At 41.0% G+C, this 23,152-nt stretch overlaps 1 protein-coding gene across 3 annotated transcripts in view; it reads left to right on the forward strand.

Annotated features, from left to right (window-relative positions):
* Positions 1–23,152, forward strand: part of CELF2 (CUGBP Elav-like family member 2) — a 451,780-nt gene that overhangs the window by 296,690 nt on the left and 131,938 nt on the right. For all 3 annotated transcript variants that reach the window (XM_045029015.1, XM_045029013.1, XM_045029014.1), the window contains one exon: positions 6,724–6,920. In XM_045029015.1, coding sequence (XP_044884950.1) covers positions 6,743–6,920 — 178 coding nt within the window. In that variant the 5' untranslated portion in view covers positions 6,724–6,742. The remainder of the gene's footprint in view (positions 1–6,723; positions 6,921–23,152) is intronic.

Raw genomic sequence — 23,152 nt, forward strand, 5'->3', positions numbered from 1 at the left:
ATAAGCAGGGCTGGCTCTGCCATTCTGGCTAAGCAGCTGATGGCCTGGGACAATTAAACATCCAGTAACTGCATGGGTGGCTGTAATTTGTTAGGGGCAGACATTTACAGGTTTGTCTTGGGCAGTAGAACTCCTAGAGCCAATCTATGAAGCTGTAAATCCCCATAATAAAGGATCGTATTTGCTCCAATATGTACAGCAAGTTGAATAGTTAAAGTCCAATTGACAGAGATTATTGGGATTTTTCTTGTCTCTTCAGCTGCTCCTATAATAATAATGTATATCCAAGCCTTGTGTTGCATATGCTAAATTTGGATTCAGTGATGAAACAAGAGAACATCTATTACAGCAACTGGTTACAGTGGTTTGCATGATATTACATAGCCAGAGATTTAGCAAATAGATCAGGTGTTGGCAGAGCCCAGCTTCTGGCACTGAAGAAATGACGTATTGTGAATTATTTGGGAATAAATAAATAAAATTTTGAACTTTGAACTATTTGGGGGCCCAGTAAAAGGGATTCCCTCATCTATTGTAATTAACTGGCTCACTCATAGCATTGCATGCCTGGAGTTGAAATTGCAATCAAAATAGTTAATATCATAGTTTGTGTATGTGCCATTGACTACTGGATGGAGTCAGAACTGCTCAGCTGTTTGTCATAAGCCATAATCTGTTAACAGAATGAGTAAGGGTCACTGATTTGGGGGCTGAAGGGGTGGGCATTCTCTCCCTACTGCGTTGCTGTGAAGTTCCAACTGCCCTTGATATGCAGAAGATAGTGACAACATAAGAAGGGCCATACTAGGTCAGAACATTGGTCCATCTAGCCCAGAAGCCTGTCTTCCGACAGTGGCCAATGCCAGGTGCCCCAGAGGGAATGAACAGAACAGGTGATCATCAAGTGATCCATCCCCTATCGCCCATTCCCAGCTTCTGTCAAGCTTCTTTGTAAATACCAGTTTGTTATACAAGCACCAGGGCAGCATGAATGGAGTTGCAAAGCAGAGAGGGGCATTATAAGTCTTGTATTACTCGTGTACAATATGATTGCATTCACTGGATTGAAAGCCCTGCAATGCGCTGTTGTGTTAACGAGCTGTGGTGTCAAATCTTTTCAGCAGTCGCTTTTATGGATACATATGGAACTTAATTTAATTAGAATAATGAAACATAGTGGTTTATAGGAGTTCTGCTAAGGAGAGCACAGGGTGTTACACCAAGAGATGGTGATGATTTGCAAAGAAGCATTCTTCTCTCGGAGTAAGTTTTAAACCACTGCTCCAGGGAAGTGCTTATGGGACAATAAGCTACTGGAGGGCCCATCTTTTCCATGACACATCGTCCTGATCAAGTGTGGTTGTTAAAAACCCAAAGGCACTTTTTTATTTTATTGTGCAAGTGGCAGTGTCCCTTGGTGTCCTGGCCAAAATCCAATTTGGGTAATTACATTCTGCATTTATAAACTCCCCCACTCCTCCCTGCTTCAATTGGATATGATATTGTTCTTTACTTTCTGGCTTAAACTGCTGTGTGGGAGTGCTGTGTGGTGTTACACCGCTGTTGCATGTCACCCGAGGATGAAGTCATTCCTGCATATGGCAAGTTTGTAAAGCACCTTGTAATCCTTCCAGGTAAAAGGTGCTTATAAACCTACAATAATACAGTAATTTATATGTTCAGCACATCAGCTTTAACACTATGCGGGTTTGAGGGCAGGGATTGGCCCTTTTCTGTGCGTGCCCAGAACCCAACCCAATTGGTTCCCAATCCCAGTTGGGGCCTACGGGCACTAAACATTTACTACTATGAAACTAAAGTGCCTCTGTATTAAGATGGATTTAATAGTTCGTTCACTTGCAGCCTATTTTTTCCTTATACATTTCCGAGCCTTTCTACATCTATAGGGCATTAATACCGTTAAGCGGGAGGGAGGGGCCTTAATCATTTGTTTACAGTTAAGCCCATGTTTTGTAGCACTGGATCATAGAAGGAAAGGCAAATCTGGACAAAACATTAAAGTAATTGGAGTCGGGTGAGGCTTGGGATGGGGAGAGGAAGCTAACCAAAATAAAACTGTCAGAAAGGTTCACATCAGGCCAAGAAACAAAGCTATTTTGGTCACTACCACTGACTGTTGAACAATTGGCTTGTTGTGAATGGAAATGAGTCTGGCCTGGTATCTTAAGATCCAGACCCAAACACTGTGGTTCCGGGGCCCATCTCTAATTAGTAATAAATTCACTCCCAGTAGATTTGCTGGGATTAAAAACAAGAGTGGGGTGCTGCTAGTAAATGTAAGTAATAGCAAAACGATCTATCGCTCCTCAAAGAATGGTCCTGTCAGCTTCCTGAAATGATGGAACAATAGGTAGGTTATTAGAAGGAAAATTGGCACAAATTGAGAGAAAGGATGCTCTGGCAGCAACCACAAGCAGTCAGCCACTCACTGGCTTAATCTCTGCCCTCAGGCTGCTCTCCACAATATAGATGACACCTTGTCAGTGATTAGGATAACGTGCTGGGTCACCCGTGAGTCCAGTGGACTAAATTGGCCATAGAGAGAGGCTTACTGTAGCTCAGAGGCAGCTGGCCGCATAACCTAAATTTTCTTTTCAATATATCATCATCTGGGTACTGACAGTAATTGTCATGGGATTCTGCTCTCGTTAGTGTCCCCTAGACGCAGCTCCCTTTTGTGCTCACACTTTCAAGAAATAGTAGAGGCCTTAAGCTTTCCAGAGTATTGGTTTGTTTCCTCTTGGAAATAAAGTTTCATGTGTGGTTTCTCTTTTTTTTCCTTGTTATTTCCTGAGTGAGGGGGAGAGGGGAGAGAGCCACTTCCACTGAGTTCCAGTGTATCAGCACAGCCAAGTGACAAAACGGCTCCTTCTCGTTGATGACTAACAAGTCTCAGCCTAATATAAAATATTTTCTAGGCAAGAGAAAGTTAAGGGCATAGGGGTTTTTCCTCCTTTAGTTGGGGTTTCCTTTTTGAGTTTTCAGAGGGATTGCTTGGAGATTATGCCATTCATCTCATCATCTTGACCATATCCTACTCAAAAGGACATTACTTTTTCCCCCGAACAGACAATGTGATAGCTGAATCTTAATGCAGGTGTTTGTAGGACTGTGATTCTCAGCATGTGCTCGGAGTAGACCGTAGAAATTGGATTAATTAAAAACAGTTCTTCCCCTCCCTATTTTTTCCCAGTTGATTTATCTTTATGAATGCTCCTAATGCGTTAGCCTCCTACGGGGATGGGCACAACTGTAAAACCCTAAAATAGATTGTGGGCCCAAGGGATGTGTTAGCCTCAACTCTCCTGGAACTCAGTGGCAAATGAGAGAGTGCCAAACCTACAAGGAGGCATTCAGCACCTTCAAAGACTAGCCCATGTATGCCCACAGAAACGCATCCCATTTAGGTGGATATAACTTGCCTTCTCCCTTTTTCTATTGATGTCAATATACTTTTAAGCCCAACTCCACGGTTGCAAATAGGAAAATATTATAAACCCATTGAACAATTGTGCAAGTTTACATGGACAAGGACAAATTTTGTTCTTCCTTCACCCACCTGCTGTCAATGGGCTTGCACAGGTGTTGAAAAGAGTAGGAATTTGTCACAGAAAGGTTTGAGTGCCCAAGATAATGCAGTGAGTCAGTGGCAAACCAAGAATAGAAACCCAAGAGTTTTTCAATTCCATCATTCAGCTATTTGTTTAGGTCCTGATTCAGCAAAGCACTTCAGCAAGGGCTGAAAATTAAACACAAAATCCATATTCAGTAAAGCACTTAAGAACATGCTTAATTTAATCCCCCTTAAATTCCATTAAAGTTAAGCAAGTGCTTAGCTGCTTTGTTGAATTGGTATGGATTTAATCATATACTAAGGGCTTTGCTGAATCAGACCTGTAATGATGACAGGGATTCATTGGAATGAACACTGATTTTGTTTGTGTTGATGTGTTTTCTAAAGGTCAGTTTCACTTGTTTCATTAGTTAGAAACAGAGTGGTGCCATCACATTGCCATTGTTTTTTCCTCCTACCCAGAACAAGTCTACCAATGTGTACACTTGTTATCCCACATGGAGTGTAATTTGTGGCATAATTTTGACCCTATACCTTTGTGTGTATATGATGAATGTACATGCTGGAGGAGAAAAGGAGTAGAGAATAGAACTTTTTTAATAATGAATTATGTTTGTTAATGTTTCTAAAATATTCCACATTAACATAAATAAGGAAGAAATCAAAGTGCAAGTAATCTTGGCTTGCTTCCTAACCAAAATATATGAACCAATATAAAGACTATTAAAGCAAAGGGTACACTGCAGAATTTAGTTAGTCAATGTTTCTAAAATGGTATGAAGTACATAAGGAGGAGGTTTCAAAGGCCCAAATGGCAATTAAGAGCCTGAATCTAAACGATGGGGAGTTTGGTGTCTAATAGCCATATATGTGTTCGAAAATCTCCTCTAAATAGATCAGATGGGGGTTTTTTTGTTTGTTTGTTTGTTTTTGTTTTTTAACTTTCAAAGGAAAGGCATGATGTAGGTGTGAAATATGGTTCCTCAGTTCTCAAGGCCAGAAGGGATCATTATGATCATTAGGTTTGACCAGCTGCATAATATTGGCCATAGAATTTCACAGAGCGATTCCTACATCTAACTCTGATAAGTATTGAAGCCCCAAACTTAAAAGCTGCTCTGCATGGGTGAACCTCTGTGTCACATGGAATCCCAGGGGAGTCAGTGAGCCTCTGCATGGATGGGGAAGGCTGCTTGCATGGAGCAACTTGCAGTATTAGGGCCTTTGTTTTTCTGCTGCATTATTTCTCTCTCATTCATTATGCTGAAATGGATGGGTGATGGCAATGATCCCACAAATATCAGAAGAACCACATTAGAGTTCTTGTGATCAGTGAAAGAGCTTTGAAACTAAGAAGTGGTGTAAGATGAGCAAGAATATTTGTACATTAAAGACAATAGAAAGGGATGAGCAAAATCCTTTTGTCCCTTATTTAGGCCAAAATCCTACTAGAATCCATAGGAATTTTGCTTGAGAAGAGACTTGCAGGTTTTTCTCCTGTAGTAATTCAGGAAAGACATGAGTCATTGAAGGTTAATGAGTGAGTGAAGTTTATTCTATTGCCCATTGAGCCATGTTAAAGACACTTGACAAAAGTGATGAATGAACTTTTCATCATCAGTTTTGAAATGTGCTTTGCAAGTAACTTTTTCTCCTCTCTTTAATAACTAGGAAAAGTGCAAAAGTTAATATGGGCATATTAATGTGTTCAGGTGCACTGTGCTTCAGAGGAAGCGAACTACCAAAAACTGAATAATTTGTCTTTGCCTAAGTTTTAGCCCTAAGGCAGGGAAATTATGCAGGGCTTTAAAAAACATTTTTTAAAAAAAGGTAAAATGTCTGGCTTGGTCTTTGTGCAGTCTCCAGCCCTTGAGTGATATGGGTGTTCTCTTCTGGGCAGGTATCAGCTAGAGAACCTATGATCCAAAGCCAAGATTTTCAAAAGTGTTGGGAGATTCTGGGTGCCTCAATTTTTAGCTGATCAACTTTTGACATGCCTTAAAGAGGCCTGAGTTTCAGAGGATGGGCGCTCAGCACTTTCTGAAAACCAGGCCGCTTTAAGGTGTGTCGAATTGGTCACCCAAAATCACTACTAGTTACTATAGGAAATCTTGGTCCAAGAAAAGAGTTTCAAAATGATTATTGTTAATTACCAGTGGTGACTTGAGTTTTATGCATTTTACCTTTATTTGGTATATAAATTAGTTTGTTTTCCTAACATTCAGGAAAAGTTGTACTCTGTGATATGCAATTTTCCTATTCCAAGAAGTTCAAAATGATCAGCAAGAATAAAATATTTTTTTTCAAAATGCATAGTTGTTTCTAGTGTAAATGCACATCTGGAAATTAGATAGGGTAGGGAATTTATGGGGTGTGAACGATTTGAAACATGTAATGTTATTTGCATGGCGCTAAACTTTTTGAAGCAGTATTTTCATTTTCTGAACAAAGCAGGCAATTCTGCAACCGTCTTCCCCTCCTGAATTGTGCTCTTTGTTCCAGGGTGCACCCATTCCCTTTTTAAAAGTGTAGGCAACTAATCGGCAGCAACCAGCCGCATAGCTGGAGTGTTTTCCATTCTAGGCAATATTATCCTAATTTGATGCACACATGGATGCTTCACACAATCTGCAAATTCATTGCTGGCATCTTGCATTAGTCATCTGACAGATTGCCAAGCATTTCATATTCCTTTCATGTGACTTATTACAAAACACGCGCACATACATACATACACACACACACACACACACGCACACAAATCAGGCACAGCCTTATTTCTGCCAATAGCCATTTGGTGCTGTTTACAGCAGCCGTATATAGAAATTTCCACTTATTCATAATTATCCTTCACTTTAAGATGCAAAAGTACTGGCTCGTGGCTTGTATTTTCCAGCTCTTTTCTGATATAACCGTATTAAGCAGCAGCCTGCAGTGAAAACCAGTCCGAATGAAAAATGTAATGCCACTTTTGTATTGCTTTTGTTTGTAACATTTATGGTGTTAATTAAGCACAGTTTTTTCCCCATTGTGCCCTGTTGACATCTTTTTCTGCATCTACTATACGTCAAAAATGCTCAGTCTCCTAACTATGCCTATTATTTTTATCTCTTTGTTCCCTTTTCTAGTAACGGCACAGCTAACAAGATGAATGGAGCTTTGGATCACTCAGACCAACCAGACCCAGATGCCATTAAGATGTTTGTTGGACAAATCCCACGTTCATGGTCGGAAAAAGAGCTAAAAGAACTTTTTGAGCCTTATGGAGCTGTCTACCAGATTAATGTTCTCCGAGACAGGAGTCAGAACCCACCCCAAAGCAAAGGTACAGTAGGAGGATTGTGTTTGTTTACTTTCTGTTTCAAAACTCTCATACATGCCTTCAGGATTTCCTAAGGGATGTCTGTTTTTAAAGCATACTGTATTGAGCCAGCCAGAGACCTAAGAGACCAGAATTTCTGAATACCTATAGATTACTGGCTACCTCCTCTTCGTAAATTGCAGTTTAAATATCTGTTATCTTGAAGAGACCATTCCGGCTGCGCAAAAAATAACAAAAGAGTGCAGCCCTAGTGTAAATTATTATTGCCGGAAGAAATGGAAACCTGAGCGGTCAGTTTCCTTGGATTAGCTCATGAAAACTATAATGTTCCACTTCCTTTCACTTACTCTCTCAGCACCACAGGTGGGAATAATTTAAGGGCTTTAGGAGGAGAGAGCGCAGCGCTGGGCTCTTACTACATCACCTCTCTGGAGGCAATAAAAGAAGTCCTGCCTCATTTCCAGATTTCTGATTTCTCTCCTGAGGTCACATTAGGGACTGGCTCAGTTGTTGTTACTTATCCAAAAGATAGCTTGCCTTTCTCTTCATTTCTGATGTATATGTAATATATTTATCCTTGCCTCTATATGTCTCTGCTTATGTGTGTGTATACACACACACACACACACACACACACGCATATCTATGTAACTAAACTGTAACTATTTTGTGTATCTATCTGTGTGTCACAGAATACTTTTCCTCAGATAAAATCCCCTTTGTTGTTTAATATTTTTGGCATTTTCTGATCTTCTCCACAATGCGTGTGCTAAATTTTCATCAGTGTTACAAATAATGAGTGTTAGCCTTCAGGCACTGGATCCCTCCAGATGTGCACCCATGCCTGTTCCTGGCAATACTTGATATTTTTCATCCTTAGTTTCTTCTGACCACACCTTTAAAACACACATTCTGTAGAGAACATCCGAAAGGGATTTTGTAGGCCAGCAGTTGATTAACAGTGCTGAGCAACACTGTAAAGATTCCCATGCAGCTGGAGGTGATCGCGATCCTCTGAGTCAGATACAAAATTTTGGATGTTCCCATGTCTTGTAGCAAGCTCGCCTGTATGAGCTGGGTCAGAATTTTCTCTCCTCTCCTGCGGCTATGGTACTGATAGGTGGAACAAGGTCAGCCCTCTTTGACCTTTTCCCTTGCTGCTCCCCATCCCGGATAACTCATCAGGACAACTTAATCTGTCTTTGTATATTTTCTATAGTACCACTGGTGCTTTTGCAGATGCCCTACATAGATTACATCTGCTCACCAGGCATCAGGTAGGCATATAGGAAGAGTTTGTAGCATACAATTTATGCAACTAATAAAATTCAAGTTCTAGCGCTGAAATTGCAGCTTTGATTGGTGCCCATAAAACTGAAGGCATTTTCTTCTTGCAACATCGGTGCCGTTCTCCCACCCTTGGCTTTACATATTCTCTAAGCAAACAGAAGATGATGTATCTTAGTGCATAGACCCCTACTATGCTAGCAGAGTTTTCTCACTATGTATTTTTTTCTCTAATGCTGGATAGAAGACAGTATTAAGAGGTCAGGCAACTGGATTTACTGCAGCCCATGCTGCTATGGATGAGCAAACTCCTGCTTAGTGTAAACCACCAAAATGCTGAACTTTGAGGCTGGCTTTATTTAAAGAGCTGATTCCTGACTCTCAGAAAAGCTTTCCCACTAAGCAGCAAATGAAGTGAGGATGGCATTGTAGTGAGACTGAAGAAGCCCATTTCTTTGACGTTTCCCATTGTTCAATACCTGTCTGTCAGGCAAGTTGAGGGTATGAATAAGCTTCATAGACTAATTCTCAAGAGTTTATTAGTCCCCTCCCGACCAATCTCTTCTCTAGAATGATGGTCTTTCTTTTGGCTGTTGTTTTCAGCCAGGGGAGCAGGAGAATTATGTGCTACTACATTTTTTTTAAATGTTGAGTGAGTTTAGTCCCAGAAAAAGCCAGACAAACCTGCAGACTTAAATTCTGGTGATACAGCAGCATGCTGCCCCACCAGTGAGCTCTTCCTGTAGAAACTCTGGCGTATGGAAATATGGCCCCAAGCCCATTCAATCCTTGCTCTGCTGCGACTGCCAGCGAGGGTGCTTGCTGACACCTCTTCAGTTTCTGGTTGAGCACCTCTCCTTTAGGAACAAGATCTCAATTTTCTTAATCCAGTTATACAAGGGTTTCTGTTTGAAGAACAGAAAATATGCGTTAGAACCAGAAAAAAATCTCTCTTTACTGAAGGCTGTTTCTAACATTGTCAGTGTCAACAACACACGACAAACACTTTGCCACATTTTAAAAGTACCTATTAAAAGCAGGGACAGAGTTTATTGTTTATTCTGAGGGGTACACTAAATCAGTGCCTACAGACTACTCAACCACTCAAACCAATTCTTATTTGAGATAGATGGGTTGGAATAAGGGTTGCTGGCTACCCAGAATCTCTTGGGATTCCCTAGAGTTTTATGGGATAACATGTCTTGTAAGTTTAGCTTATGATGGCAATAGAACAACTCCCTGTTTTGCATTGCAAGGTCATGGCTTTGTGTCATATACAGCAGCATCATGACATGGCAAGATCAAGAGGTTCCTTCTTTACATTCTTCAGCATGCGAATTGCAAAAGTGCAAATGCTGGTTGGCATTAGTACCTGTTTTTAAGCACCTTGAATCTAAATATTGAATAGTGTTTGGTTTTAGAAAGCCTTCAATCCTGCTAGACTAGGGCCTTGTATTTCTGTTAGCTTGGCCAAAGAGATTTCTCTGGTTTGGGCATAGGATCTCTCTGATGAGCTGTTTGTCAGGCTGCAATCTGAGCCTGTTACAGCTCTGTCAAAAATAATCAAAGGCTGATTCTTTCTCCTCTGCTATCATTAAGAGGGCCTTCTGTACCCTCTAACCATGAATGTCCTAGTTCATTCGTCTCCTAACTTTTTGTTCTGCTTGCAAATTCTACCTAGCTGAAGTTGGAGGAGACAAGTAGAAAGCAGCACTTTAGAGAAGTACCTATTTCTCTTTTAGAATACATGTTGCGCTCTCATTACACGAGTGTAGAAGCTACATCTTAACCACTTGTGGCCATTAAAGATCCCATGGGACTTTTCAAAAGAGCCAGGGTTGTTTAAATACCAGCAACCTAAATTTCTCTCATATCTTCAGTTGGATTTAAATTATGTTCAGCCCCACACTCTGTCCTCAACCTCTTGTGAAGCATAGTTAATCAGCTGTTGTCTTCTATGCCAGGAGTGCCTGTGCTGCAGTGCTTGTGATCATGATGTTCTTTCTTTAGGTGCCAATCTGATGGAGCATTTGAAGGGTTTGCACCTCTCCATTTTATTCTGGGAGCTTGAAGAGTTCATAACATTTGACCATATGACCCTTTTTTCCCGCCTGTAGCTTATACCCACCCATGTGTTGCTTTCCACCACAAGAGAAATTCAGAGTAAAAATATAAAATGTTCTATAGAGAGTTAATAAGATTGAGTTAAACTTTTGAACTTATCATATGCAAGTGGGTTTAAAATTTAGGCAGAACAAACGTCTCTGTTCCCTGATGAAGTATGTGCACTTCATACACTTTATATTTAATTGAAAGATGCCCTACTTCTTATAATTTTTATTAATGAGCATTTTTATAACACTACAAATGGACACAACCCTTTACAAATCAAAGTAAGGTGTGGTGAAGATTTCCCTTCTTCCTCTCCTCTGCCAAGATCTCCTTTATGCCGTTACCTTGCTGCTCGAGAATAGAGACAAGCTGGACAGAACTAAATTTTTCCTCCAGAATATGATGGGTGCGGGGACAGGGGCTCAGAATTTACTTAGAACTCTCCAGGTTATATCCACCTTTACTAAGGAGAGGAATATTCTGGAAAGCAGAGAGGCTGCCTCGTAGTGAGTAAGGTGCTCTAGTAAAAGGCTGGTGCTATGTACTATCCTACTTCACATGGTAAGTTTGGGTCTACTGGCAGGCAGTGGGTTTTGATAACACCAGGGTGCAGGTGTGGGGAGATGGATGAGTAAAGCATGCCGTGTACAAAAACTGTTTGTCGTTCTTTGGCAATAATTTAGCTCTTAGATAACAATCTGATGCAGGTGCATGAGACTGAGAGGGATAGGGGACAAAGAGACCATCCCTTTTCCCTCCTTCCCCATTAGCGATCAATCTGCAAAAGAGGAGTCCGGGCCGCATGGCCCAAAGGGGACATGCACAAGGGGGTGCGCAGATATGTCACCATGCACCTCCCATAAATACAACTCTACTGTGTGCTGCTTAGACATGGAGAAGCTAAGCAAGCCAGTGAGAATGCTCCACTCCAGTGCCCCTGAAGGTGTTGTGATCGCAGGCTTGCAGAAGCCAGGTGCAAACTCTTGAGGAACCTGTGTAGTGGTGCACCTGATCCTTTCTCCAGCACTGTAGCATCTCGATTCGGCCATATGTATCCTGTTCCCTATCCATAACTCCCCTGTGGTCTAATGCCACATGCTCTATATATGGAAGAGCTTTTAGCTATCAGCTCTAATGTGTTCTGCTAATACTAGATAGAGCTATCTCTAGTACCCTTGAGCTAATAAATGCCACAGATTGTAAGTTCTACAAACTTAAATGATGCCATGTGCGTGCATGTGTGCATGTAGACCTCACTGAGGGTTAAATAAACTCCAGTCTTCAGACTTTGTTTACAGTACTGTAACTTATTCTACAGAGCATTGTATAAGAAATTGTAGTGATCACCATTTAAAAGTTAACATTTTATACCTATAGGAAACAACTATTCTACACAGTGTGGTAATGGTGTTTTTTAAAAGCAAACACTTCTATTTCGTAATATATTAAATGCCAGTTTAATATGCTATAAAAAGATATCTTGTTTTTAGGCACAAGTAGAAGGGGGCAGAGTTAAGGTTGCATTTCAACCGCAACACTGGCATTTCTGACTCTTGGATGCTCAATTTCTAAACCTTAAAGAGCATTCACTCCAGACTTATGCATGGGATAGACACAACAGTATAAAACATAGTATAGCTGTGAGCTGATTTCAAAAAGGGTAATTCTTATTTGACAAATATGCTGGAGTTTTCAAAGAGGTTTCTCAGAAAGTGGACAGGTGTGAAATTGTGTATATAATCTACTTAGATTTCCCAGGGGCAGTTCACACAGTGTCACACAGGAGACTAATACTAGCAAAGCAGAGAAGGGGCCGTCTTCAAATGGAGAAAGCAACTGGTTATGTGATCGAGGGCAGATTTGAACAGGGAAAGGTTATGGGTCAGGGAGAAAGGGGATGAAGATTGGAGAACCACAGGGATTGGTATTGGAGATCAATATTTTTTTCACTCTGTATGTAAATGACTTTGAAGAAATACCACTAACGTTATCCAAGTTCTTGGATAATACAAAATGGATTGGATGGGGGAACCAGCAAATAACATGGAGAAAGGGAGCAGATACGAAGGAGTCTGGCTGGATAAAATGACCCAAGAATAACAAGAATAAATTTGAGATTTGAGTCATAGTATATGTTAAACTAATACATTCTGATTAAAGAGCAGGAGAAGGATTTTGAGGAGTCATAAAAGCTAGAGCCATGAAAGGACTAGCATGATGCATTGGATGACTGTGGTCAAAGAGACATTGAGCAAGCAAAGCACAGAACACAATTTAAAAGGAAATACTGTAACACTTAAAAAGGGATTTTTTTAAAGATCATGTTTTAACTACTGTTCCTAATATTTAGAACCATTCTATAGAAAATCATGAAGGGCAGTAGTCCAAAGGAGAGTAGCATGAATTGTAACAGGTCTGGAAGGGTTAAGCTATGGTGAAAGGTCTACGAGGGTTACCTTGAAAGGGGCTTGGAGGGTTGACTAACAAGAAGGTGGAGAAGAGAAAAGCTGTGGAAAAAATCAGGACTGTACTTGGCTTTTGGGACATTAAAAGTTATAGGGGAATCTGGAAGTTTTGCAATGCGCTGAAGTGCATAGTGAGCATAGAAATAGATACGCTCTTTCCATTAATATTAAACCCTGGGACGATACAGGGATTTTTAAGAGCAGGTTGGACAAACACCTGTCAGGGATGGTCTAGATCAGGGGTCAGCAAGTGGTGTGCCGAGTCTTCGTTCATTCCCTCTAATTTAAGGTTTCGCGAGCCAGTAATACATTTTAACGTTCTTAGAAGGTCTCTTTCTATAAGTCTATAATATATAACTAAACTATTGTTGTATATAAAGTAAATTAGGTTTCTAAAATGTTTAAGAAGCTTCATTTAAAATTAAATAAAATGCAGAGCCCTCCGGACCAGTTTCCAGGACCCAGGCAGTGTGAGTGCCACTGAAAATCAGCTCGCGTGCCACCTTCGGCACCCGTGCCATAGGTTGCCCACCCCTGTCAGCTCGCGTGCCACCTTCGGCACCCGTGCCATAGGTTGCCCACCCCTGTCAGCTCGCGTGCCACCTTCGGCACCCGTGCCATAGGTTGCCCACCCCTGTCAGCTCGCGTGCCACCTTCGGCACCTGTGCCATAGGTTGCCCACCCCTGGTCTAAATAGTACTTAGTCCTGCCTTGAGTGCAGGGGACTGGACTAGATGACCTCTCGAGGTCCCTTCCAGTCCTATGATTCTAAGACAGAGAAACAGTGGGCAAAAGAAGAGTATTTAAACCAAACTCTGCCTCTTTCCCTTCACGCAGAGAGTAGGATGTTCTTCCACCAGGGGAATCAGTGAATATTCCTCAAGAAAGTTATTCCTTCCACTAGTGTTTCAGAGTGCTGCTTCTGATACACAGAGCAGCACATAACGTGAGCACTGCCCCCAGGTACCCGGTAAGGTAAGGTTTCCTCACTCAAGCAGCTAACAGGATAGAATGGCAAGTCCTTTGTGGGCCCAGCTGACAGTTGGTGAGCTGCATTTGGCTTGATGAACATCTGAGCCTTCTTGTGACCCATGATATTTTTGCATTGGTTGGAGGTGGGGGTGGGGCAGATGACGCTAATTTCCAATCACACGTGACTGTGAAGTTGTCTACATAAATCTGCCTCATCGTAAAATCCTGTCATGGTTTATTGCAAAAGAAGGAACCACATCAAAACCAACCCAAAGCCCACTGGCAATTGGAGACAAATTCATTGGTGAGCATAGCTCACAAAGATGTTGTAGAATGAGAGTTATTTAAAATGACCCGTAAAGGGGAATGGTGGGCAAAAGAGGACTTTGCCTTTTTTCTGCTGCTGCTTGGTGTGTGGAGGAGGCCTGGAAAAGATGTCTTCTTCTTGTTTTTAGAAATTAGAAATTTAGCTCTTGTTCTCCTTGTATCTCTGGATGAGTGGAGAAGCGACACTTTAATAATCTTTTCATTCTGTGTTTGTATGGTTCCTAGCACAATGGAGACCTGATCCAGGACTTGGGCTCCTAGGTGCTACCATAACACAAAAGAAGAATACATCTCAAGAACAGCTTGTTTGAACAGGCTTGTCTACACTATTTTAGTACTGATTTAACTATATTGATAGAAAGTTTTCAAGGAATCTCCAAAAATAGGCTATGCTGATAAAAGCACCTTTACCTGCATCCACACTAAGGGATTGCACCCATTGAACTGTATTGATTTCTAATGCAGCATGGTTAACTTGGTAGCAAAACTGTGTGTTGACCAGCCCTTAGAAGAGAAGGGATTTTTAGTAAAGGTAACCAGGTCAGCCACCTCCGGAGCACCTCCTCAAAGCCTGGGGTGGCTCTGCAGAGTAACCTGCTTCAGTTTCCCCGGCCCACAGGACACCTTCAGCACTCCACACCACACCGCAGACCAAGACCGTCAAAACAAGGTTTCTCTACTGGTGTCCGATGTATTAAGTCCTGCCAACAGGATGGTATAAATGGAATTCAAAACAAAATTCTTCAGCCCAGTCTCAGGCTGCCACAACCCATCCTCCCTGCAGGTCTGTCTTCCTGCTCACCGAGCAGTGAGTCCCAGGACTTATTTCCAGGAGTTTGAGCAGCAAAGAGTCCTGTGGCACCTTATAGACTAACAGACGTATTGGAGCATGAGCTTTCGTGGGTGAATACCCACTTTGTCAGATGCAAGTGAGTATTCAGATGCATCCAACGAAGTGGGTATTCACCCATGAAAGCTCATGCTCCAATACGTTTGTTAGTCTATAAGGTGCCACAGGACTCTTTGCTGCTTTTACAGATCCAGACTAACACAGCTACCCCTCAGATACTTCCAGGAGTTTAGCCTTCTCACCCTGGAGAGGACCCAAGACACTCTCTGCCTTCTCCATAGGCCACCTCTCCAAGCTTTCCACAGGCCTCTTTTTTATATTTATTTATATATATATATATATATACACACACACACACCCTAGGCCTGACTGAGTTCCATGACCCACTGGTCACATGACCTTCTCCATTTTCATCACTTGGGAAGGTGAGCTGATCTTGTCACAGGTGGTGATGAGGCTCATCTCTCCTTGAGGGGGTCAGCCAACCTGTGACCGTCAGACTGTTTGCAACTTCGATTTTTGTTAGCAACTATTTAATTCTAACCTCTAAGAAACACTTGGGAGAAAGGAAGGTTATGTTAAGGGATCATTGTCCCTGCCTTTTCAATTCAAGGATGAGATAGAGCCCAATCTATATCTGAGACCCCCAGTAAACCCAGGGAAAGTCAGACTTAGCACTCCTAATATTTCTGAGGAGAATAAAAATCAGAAATTCAGTATTTTATTTATTATAAAGAAAAGAAAATGGACACAAAGCCTCTTTTAAAAATTCTTTGCAGATTACCTTTCAGATCAATTGCAGGGTAATGAGGGAGAAAAGTTAAAATGTTAAAACTATCATTTCTCCCAACTGAGATTGCTCTGGGGAGGAAAAAATCATATTGCACTGATATTGATCAAGAAAACTGAGTAGATAAATAGGATCCTCTTTGAAGTTAGAACAGATCTCGTCAAGTAATTAAGACCCAACATTTATTTGTGGAGTATTTTGTAATATCTTTACAAAATCAAATATGATTAGAAATGTTTTCATAAATGTAAAAGGATAACTCTATGAACATATATATTTAATGTATGCATTGCCCTGCACTGTTGGAAACACACAGAAGAGTTAACATCATCATGCTAGGGCACAAGACTAGAAATATGAAATTGTATATAAACAAGAATGAAAACAACCAGTCTAGTTTCATTTTCCAAGCTGAATAAAATGCAAAAATATCCATAAAGGAAAGTCGTCAGGGCCTGATCATATTCATCCCAGGATATGTAAGGATCTGGATGAAACAATCTTGGAACTATTAGCAATTATTTTTGAGAAATCATGGAGGATGGGTGAGGTTCCAGAGGACTGGAGAAGGGAAAACACTGTTCCCATTTTTAAAGATGGGTACTAAGAGGACCCTGGGGAATTTTAGACCAGTCAGCCTAACCTTCTTACCTGGAAAGGTACAGGAACAAATTATTAAACAATCAATTTGTGAGCACCTCAATGATGATGGAGTTATAAGATATAGCCAACACGGATTTGTCAAGAACCAATCATGCCAAACCAACCTAATTCCCTTCTTTGATAGCATTACTGGCTGAGTAGACATGTCTACATATCTTGATGTTTAGTAATACTTTTGACACATAACATTCTCATCAGCCAACCAGGGAAATGTGGTCTAGATAAAATTACTAGAGGTTAGTCCTGGGTCCGTTTCTATTAAATATTTTCATTAATGACTTGGATAATGGAGTGGAGAGTATGCTTATAAAATTTGCAGATGACACCAAGCTGGGAGGGGTTGCAAGCATGTTGGAGAACAGGATTAGAATTCAAAATGACTTGACAGGTTGGAGAATTGGTCTGAATGCAACAAGATAAAATTCAATAAAGATAAGTGCAAAATACTTCCCTTAGGAAGGAAAAAAATCAAATGCACAACTACAAAATGGGGAATAACTGGCTAGGTGGTAGTACTGCTGAAAAGGATCTGGGGGTTATAGTGGATCACAGATTGCATATAAGTCAACAGTGTGATGCACTTGCCAAAAAAAAGACTAATATAATTATGGGATGTATTAACAAGAGTGTTGTAGGTAAGACACAGAAGGTAATTGTCCTGCTCTACTCAGCACTGAATGGAGCGTCAACTGGAGTATTGTCCAGTTCTGGGCACAACACTTTAGGAAAGATGTGGACAAATTGGAGAGAGTCCAGAGGAGAGCAACAAAAAGGATTTAAAAAAAAAAGTTTTTAAAAACCTGACCTATGAGAAAAGGTTTAAAAAAAAGCTGGGCATGTTTAGTCTTGAGAAGAGAAGGCTGAGGCTGATAAGTCTTCAAATATGTTACGGGCTGGTATAAAGAGGATGTAGATCAATTGTTCTCCATGTCCATTGAAGGTAGGACAAGAAGTAATGGTCTTAATCTGCAGCAAGGGAGATTCAGATTAGCTACTAGGAAGAACTTTCTAGCTATAAAGGTAATTATTCTCTGGAATGGGCTTCCAAGGGAGGTTGTAGAATCCCCATTTCTGGAGGTTTTTAAGAACAAGTTGCACAAGCACCTGTCAGGGATGCTCCAGGTTTACTTGGTCCTCTCTCAGTGCAGGAAGCTGGACTTGCTCACATCTCGAGATCCCTTCCAGCCCTACATTTCTATGATTCTGTAATTTGTGACAAGCATAGTAAGTCCCTGCTGATGCAAGCACTTGCTTATCTGAGTTAGTCAATGGAAATAAGGGACATAGGACATAATGTAATACTCATGAATAAAACTTAGATATTCAAGCACAGAACCTACATTTTTAAAATGTATTTCAACTGTAATAAACTAAGGTATTGTTAGCAACAGAGATTTAAAAATCTCTAATTTTTATCTCTCTAAGACAGAGTCATTCACTCATAACATCATAATAGCAAAATTTGTGAAGGATGTGGAGACCAGATTGTCATCTTTACACAATCTGGCTGGGCATTGGGCTCTGGGGAAGAAAATACTGAGAAGTGTTCAGCGGACAAAAAAGAAGTGTGTTATAGAATAATAGTGAGCCTGTACTTCAGACTGTATGGAGCCTCTGTATCTATAATGTCTAAGCCTTTGTACCATAATAATGACATTCACAACACTAGGACCTCCATCAACCCCTAAACCCTTACCTGCCAATCAATCAAGAACCATCCACTTATTTAACAGAGGCCAGCAAATAACTTCCTGTGGTCTGCCTTTTGACAACAATCTGGTTGAGCTGACTTCAAAGCAGCGATCTATAGGGGTGTGGCTGCTTATCTCATACTAATCCTGAGTCACCCCACTCAGAGAATGAGGCATTTTAAAGAATCTAGGTCTTTCTAATCTCATAAAAAAAAACACTTTGAGAAAAGCTGGGTGCCTACATTAAAGCTGAATGTTTCCAGTAGATCTTTTTGGGTTTTCACTGTGCTTAATTACTGTCTAATCTATGCCCATGAGCACAGAGTTTTAAGATGGACATTGCAGACTCTCTCTCTGCAGATGAATAAATTCATTATTATTTGGAAAGAGAGAGAAAATCCATTCTCTACTACACTGTGGTTTTAATTTAAAATACACTCAGAAATAGTGGTTATCACACACTCCTTTAGAAGAATAAAATGAACTACTAAGGGAGTTGCTTAGGTATAATAAGCCATGTCTCTTATTTGCCTAACTGAATTTGGGTGAATTTATATTTCAAAGAATAATTGAACAGTTTTAGTAGATCAAGATGTTAGGCTTCCAATTTCACATTCAGGGAGCTGTCCAATAAGTGAACTGTATGGTAGTGTGTGGTTGATTCATGTAATGTATAACATGAGTAGGTTTGGAAGGATTAGATTTTTATTGGTAAATGTTAGTAACCATCAATTTAATTGTGTACACACAAACGCATGAAAAAATATTTCCATGGGTGATAATCGAAATTTACAGAGAGGCAAAGTAAGAAAAATGCTACTTGACAATTTAGTAGAGTTTGATTTAAGACTATTTACTTTGTATGTTTTGACGTGTTTTAACAGTTATAAAGCTTTAACTTTTTGAATCTCAACATCTACTGTCGTTAAATTATTATTTTTGGCCCTTCCATAATTTCCTGCAACTGTGAAAATTTAAATGGATAAAAATAGAAAATACAGTAAAATCTCAGAGTTATGAGCACCAGAGTTATGAACTGACAGTCAACCACACACCTCATTTAGAACCAGAAGTACACAATCAGGCAGCATCAGAGACCAAAAAAATAAAAAGCAAATATAGTACAATACTGCGTTAATGTAAACTACTAAAAAAAATAAAGGGAAAGCATCATTATGTATAATAAAGTTTCAAAGATGTATTAAGTCAATGTTCACTTGTAATTTTGAAAGAACAACTATTACGTTTTGTTCAGTTATAAACGTTTCAGAGTTACAAACCACCTCCATTCCCAAGGTGTTTGTAACTCTGAGGTCCTACTGTAATGCTTAAAATAAATATTGATTTTATCCTCAAAATTAAAAAAAAAATCCAATTCTGCCAAACCTAGATACGAAGATTCTTTGTACTTTAATAATAATGACTTTAGCACTTTTAGCATACATCATCATCATAATAATACTTAGCCGTGTTATCCATAGATCTCATAATGCTTCACAAAGGTATGTATCATTATCCCCATTTTACAGACAGGCAAAGTGAGGCATGGGGAGGTGGACGGATTTCCCCAAGGATACACAGTGATTGAGAACGGAAAAAGAACCCCTGTCTCTCCTGATCCATTGCCTTATCACCTGGGTTACACTGCCTCCCTCACATCCCTGGTTCTCAAAGGACTTTACTTGCACAAATACTTATTAATACTAACACCACTTATGTTAGTTTCCCCATCTATTTAATGGAACTGATGGGGAATTAGAGTGTTATTTTCATGGCATATACACAGAGAAGTTAAATAAAAACTTAGAATTAAAAACCCAAAAACAGAGAGAGAAAAAAGCAGGCTGCTCCCTAAAACTCAGAGGCACAACTCAGTCCTCTGTACTTTAGGCTGGCTCTCTGCAGAACTGTCTTTAAACGCACACTGCCCTACAGAGCACCGTAGCCTGCAAGCAGGACCAGGAAACTCTTCAAAACTTAAGTGTGATAGATTGTAATTTTAGTATAATTTCAATACACCATACAGAGAGGCTGTTATATGTCATGGATTAGAAAGCAAGTGTGTAGTACACCTAGGGGCTCTGATTCCCATTTTCCTGCTCTTACCATTTTCATCAATTTTAAACCAGAGCTTTCCTTTTGTGTTTGCAGATCATGGCATATAAAACTATTGTTGTTTTAAAATGCACTATGTTAACCTGAGCAATTCCACCGGGGTTTTAGCTTCTATAGAGAAGAGTGTTTTGTTGTCTCTGGTTCAATTAGATTTTTCTCAGTGTCAATTTTAATTCACTTCATCCGAACATGTGAGGAACTCTCTGTGGGATGAGAACTTTTTACTTCTGCTCTATTCCATTCTTTTGTTTAACAGTTTAAAATGCTTAGCGGCGCTGCATTCTCCCTTGATGTCAGCTAGTGCATCCAATAGGAACGGTAATAAATCGCTTGGGTGTTCTTTAATAATGTGCTGGGTGATTTGGTTTGTTTAGGAGGAGAGAGGTGGGGAAAGAGTCATATTTGCCATCCCTTTTACTTATGACTCCTGGAACAATCTTGCAGTGGCCTGGATGACGTAATAAGTCTTCTCCAGTGCTCACCTCATCTCCATAATACTTGTTTCTCACAATTACGCTCAAAGGTCTCACATCATGGCAAGCCTCCACCTGGCCACAGAGCGCTAGGCAGCACTTCCTTCAGTACCCACCAGCACCACCGAGCACAAGACAGAGGTGAAGTTGCCTGAAAGATTGTTCTTCCCTTGTAGGATCTGTCTACACTGCACACTAAGCCAGGGCTCTGACTCAGATTTAAGCCCAAGCCTCCCTTCCATCCACACACAAATCAGTCTGACTTGGGTCAGCATGCACTCTAGACCTGGGTTCTAGGACCCTACTAGGGAGGTGAGTCAGAGCCCAGTTCCTGCTATGACTCCGGTCCAAGCCCTGTTGTTTTGAGTGTGGACACAGCTCAGGAGACAGACCCGAGTCAGCAGGGTGATCTGGCCAAATTTTGTTTTTAGAAACTATATTTTGCCTACTTGAATATCCTCTGTCGTTTCACTCGGATACACTCTTTCTTCACTCCATGTCCTAAATAGTTGTTAGCATTGCTGTGTGGTGCTCACATGGTTGCCTGTGCTTCATTGCTTGTTAGTTTGCAGTTTGGGATCTTCTGAGTTGAAAGGTGCTGTAGAAAAGTAGGAAATTATAATAAGTTTGATGCTACAATCTAAATAAAAGTAGTTTAAAAAAATCTTACAACCAAAGGTCAGCATAACTTTCAGGTTTGCATGTGCGCAGTGCAAGTAACCTTCAGAAATTTCATCATGACAAGATAAGTGCAGTAATTATGTTTAAATGAGTGCAGGAGAAAATTTATCTGTAAACTGCATTAGCTGGAGAGACTTTGGTCCAAGAGGATTTAATTGAATTAATGTTACTTACTTTTAAATGCTCCACCCAGTGTTTTACCAGTTCTCCTTACCACTCAGAATAACAATATTTAGCTCTTAAAAACCCAGTTCATCAATGCACTGAAGCACATACATAGTCCCAATGACTTCAGCAAATGTTGAAACCTAAGCCCATGTTTAAATGCCTTGCTGAACTGTGGCTCTCAAAACCTCTTCAACTCAACTGTACTGCCGGCAATGTTGTACGGCAGCAAAACGTGGGCCCTGACGAAGATAGACAAGCAACAACTCTCTATCACAGAGAAGGCAATGGAAAGAAGAATTCTGGGGATTTCAATATGCGACCGTGTCCCCAGTGAAGTGATCAGACAGCAGAGTGGAGTGCAGGACGTCATTGTTGAAAGCCGGTACAGCAAAATGTGATGGGCTGGGACTACAGCTGTCGTTGAGTGGTACCCGTGGTAACTGAAATGACCACTCGGCCGACCTCGAAAGAGATGGGAAGATTTTATTGTGAAAAGGCATGGCCGCGCATGGAGAAGGAAGGCCAGGATAAGAGAAGAATGGAAGACGTGTTGTGATCGGCGCACTCTATATGAGGGCTGAAGTACCGATCGATCAAGGCTCACAAAGCACTTTACAAAGAAGAGTAAATCCTCTTTTGGCAGCATGGGCACTAAAGGAACTGATTTAGGACCTGATCAAACTGCCCGTGAATGCAATGGGAGTTTTCCTGATTTCACAGACAGTTGAGTCAGACATGCCACAGTTTGTAGTTCACAATTTGTAAGTCCCACCACTGCTACTGATGCACACTGGACCTTGGGCTACATAAGCCAGGGTCGCCAGAACAGGCAGGGTGGTGGGGGAAGGGCCCATGACCCTCCCACTTTTTGAAAGAGTATGGGCCTGATCCGTCCACTTTTTGCCCAAGGCCAGACCGGAAGCGGAGACAGCCTGGGGAGCCACAGAACCTCCACCTACCTGGGGGTGATGGACCTGAAAGCAGCCCCCGACCCATGTCCCTGCCTTCCGGCCCCCACCACCCTGGGCAGGTGGAGAGACCTAGTCTCCCTGGCCCGGCTTCAGCTTAGCCAGGGGGCAGGACCTTGGGGAGGAAGAGGAGAGGCACGGCCACAGAGTGGGCAGGGCCTCGTGCCCCTTGCCACTTTTAGGCAGAATCCGTCGCCCCTGGCATAAGCCTAATATGAACAACATCTAAGAGGATTAACAGAGATTCCCATGAATATCTAAAAGCTCTTAATAGAGGTCAGCAACTAGTACTCTTTTCAATGAAATTATCACTGCATGATTCTCACTCTTGCATGAGTCCAAAATCCTGGGTTCAGATAAGTAGGCACAAAAGTGCAATCTGGCATGATATTCATGGAAGCAAAAATACAGGTAAGTAATGTTACCACGTCCCCATTATATAAACGGGAATTCTGAGATGCCCAGGGGTTAAAATGTCTCTCTCAAGGATATGCAGCAAGTCAATGGCAAAGCGACCTACAGAACCCAGTTCTCCTGGCTTCCAGTCCGCTTCTCTAACCACTAGGTAAAGACCATAATTTAATTCCCTTCAAAATATTTTTCCCAAGAAAATTAACGTACCAAAAAAACCCTTGAAGAATAGATTTGTTTTAGAGGAGTAGTTTGATACCAT

Source organism: Mauremys mutica, chromosome 1 (assembly GCF_020497125.1).
Source record: "Mauremys mutica isolate MM-2020 ecotype Southern chromosome 1, ASM2049712v1, whole genome shotgun sequence".
Classification (NCBI taxonomy): domain Eukaryota; kingdom Metazoa; phylum Chordata; order Testudines; family Geoemydidae; genus Mauremys; species Mauremys mutica.